At 34.4% G+C, this 2,213-nt stretch overlaps 1 protein-coding gene across 1 annotated transcript; it reads right to left on the bottom strand.

Moving 5' to 3' along the window:
* Nucleotides 1-407: 407 nt before the first annotated feature.
* On the bottom strand, nucleotides 408-1,304 carry LOC107636800 (uncharacterized). Its single transcript, XM_016340282.1, has 4 exons — nucleotides 1,242-1,304; nucleotides 793-1,063; nucleotides 589-688; nucleotides 408-507 (listed from the first exon to the last, which is right to left on the bottom strand). The coding sequence occupies exons 1-4, from the start codon at nucleotides 1,302-1,304 to the stop codon at nucleotides 408-410; spliced, it is 534 nt and encodes a 177-aa protein (XP_016195768.1).
* Between the last annotated feature and the right edge of the window lie 909 nt (nucleotides 1,305-2,213).

The following is a 2,213-nucleotide window of genomic DNA, read 5'->3' as shown; positions in this document are numbered from 1 at the left end:
AAACATATATGAATCTAGTCAATATAACCTTGTTCTGGTGTTGGTAAGTTTATTGGTGAAGGTATAATTCATTTCTAGCAAATGGTGGAATAGGCTTTGGTTTTTCTTTCTCTCTTTTTTTATTAGATGAGGTATATAACAAGAGGAAATGATACTATAATCACCACCTTAAGTCATTACACATACTCAATTGCTTACCTAAGAATTTCAGACATTGTTATGTATCATGGATTAGTAGCTTCACAAAGTAGCTTTTGCAGCTTTGTTTTAACTTTAGGAGCGAAGAAATGTGATGTATCATTTTTAACTTTAGGAGCGAAGAAATGTGATGTATTAATGTGGATCTTGGAGATGTAAAAGTGACTCTGAACAGTGGTTTTGCCGTTCCACCGGGATGCTTTGAATAATTACAGCACAACAATAAGGGGTTCCACACTTCCTTCTTCAAGGTGTGGTCGGATTTGATCCACCATCTCCCCAAACAAAGTATACCCAATCCTGTTGTTCCTGTTGAAAACATAAGGATGCATTATGGTATTTTATAGTCTGGAAATATGTGAAAAGTCAATTTTCAAAAATAGCACATACTCTAAGTCTTCTAACACAACAGCCATACATTTGGTTTCCTTGCCTGTACTGGTAACCAAATCCCCTGGATCTTCCTTTCCAACTACTTCAGCAATCATGTCTAAAGAGCAGGAACCATCAATAAGTTATGACTATCAATCTTAAAAAATAGATTTCGAACAAAGTTCACACAACAACTTTTGAAACAGTGTAAGTAATACTCACCAAACAGATATGTATCGTCCAATCTTTCAGCATTCAACAAATCCGAAATAGACCTGAAACGGAATGCTTCAAGAGGATAGCTTGGGTTGTTTACATGTGTGACCGTTATCCGTTGGAAAAACATTAGTATCCAGTTGCTATTGGTAGTCCTTGGCTTAGTTTTGTTGCCCACAACTATGAAGTTACGCATAACGTACATTTGGAACTCAAAGATATTGCCTCTCCACCTAGCAACAACACACTTGGGTATGGATGCATGAATCCTATCGCCCTAAAATTAGCGGAGAAGGGAGAAATAAGTATCAGTAAATTAAAAAACAAATACTTGCACAATAACTGCTATATATAAAAAGATTGGCTACTTTACTGTCCTGGAGGATCATCTCTATTGATCAAATTTCCTTTTCATTGTACTTGTTTGGAACCTCCCAAATTATCACCAAATATACGTTGAAACTCCATGCCAGTTTTCTTGGGTTGACATCGAGCGAGTAGTCAAATGTTTTGGCCATTACGCTTGATTTTCGGTGTATGATTTTTCACAAAAAAACGAGACAGAGTATTTAGAGGGAGGGTTGACTCCTTTTTGTTTCTGAGATGGCTGAAGATAGAGAAAGAGTATTTAAAAGAAGACTTTAGTCTTTCTTGTTTCAAAAAATGGCTGAAGAAGATGGAGAGAGAGAGTATTTAAAGGGAGGGTTAGAAATTAGAATAAACAATTTAAAATGCCAAATAAAAGAAGAAAGCTTCGGGTGCAATAACATTATAAAGTGTAATAGTCTATTGAACCCAGATCCCTGTTGCACAATGTGTAATGTATAATAATCTATTAGATAATATAAATTATTCTCTTTTTATAATTGCCACTTGTCAAACATTGGAGTGTAACATTTGTCGTTCATTGGTAGCTCCACTTGTCGAGTAAATAACCCTAAATTTGCTCTGATGTCTCCAAATCTACTGTTCGTTGCCTCTTCCTCTTCTCCTCAAGGATAGTTCTTCTTTTTTTCCTAGCAAGTGTAGCTGATGTTCTGTCCATTACTCCTCCAAATGTTGTGACCTAGTTGTAAACTTACATTCCTATCTATGTCAATGTGGTTTTCCCTTTCTAATGTCTCTGTAGACTTACATTTCTATAACATGTATGATACAATATCTCTCTATTTCAGAGCTTACTCTAATGCTAAGCTGTGTACTAAATATAACGATGACATGTCAGTATTTTAAGTGTCTTCTTAAATTTTGTTCTTAGAAAAACTTAGAAAGCCTATGCATTGAGTATTGGACTATTGACCTAACAAATAAAAAAATCTAAACTAATTTAAATATTTCAAAAAATTCCAATTAGTGTGTCTCACATAAATATGAACTTTAATTTAACTCTTCTACAGTGTACTAATTAATAAATAAAGAGGAAAATT

The sequence above is a fragment of the Arachis ipaensis genome, chromosome B4 (assembly GCF_059453495.1).
Source record: "Arachis ipaensis isolate K30076 ecotype BB chromosome B4, ASM5945349v1, whole genome shotgun sequence".
Taxonomy (NCBI): domain Eukaryota; kingdom Viridiplantae; phylum Streptophyta; class Magnoliopsida; order Fabales; family Fabaceae; genus Arachis; species Arachis ipaensis.
Note: the sequence above shows the minus strand (reverse complement) of the source record. Positions and strands in the feature narration are given on the sequence as shown.

Excerpts from the sequence above, each read along its gene's own strand:
- LOC107636800 (XM_016340282.1), bottom strand. The coding sequence starts at position 1,304 with ATGGCCAAAACATTTGACTACTCGCTCGATGTCAACCCAAGAAAACTG. Across the intron at positions 1,064-1,241 it reads AACTGGCATGGAGTTTCAAC|GGCGATAGGATTCATGCATC; the intron begins GTATATTTGGTG and ends CGCTAATTTTAG. Across the intron at positions 508-588 it reads GTTGTGTTAGAAGACTTAGA|GAACAACAGGATTGGGTATA; the intron begins GTATGTGCTATT and ends TGTTTTCAACAG.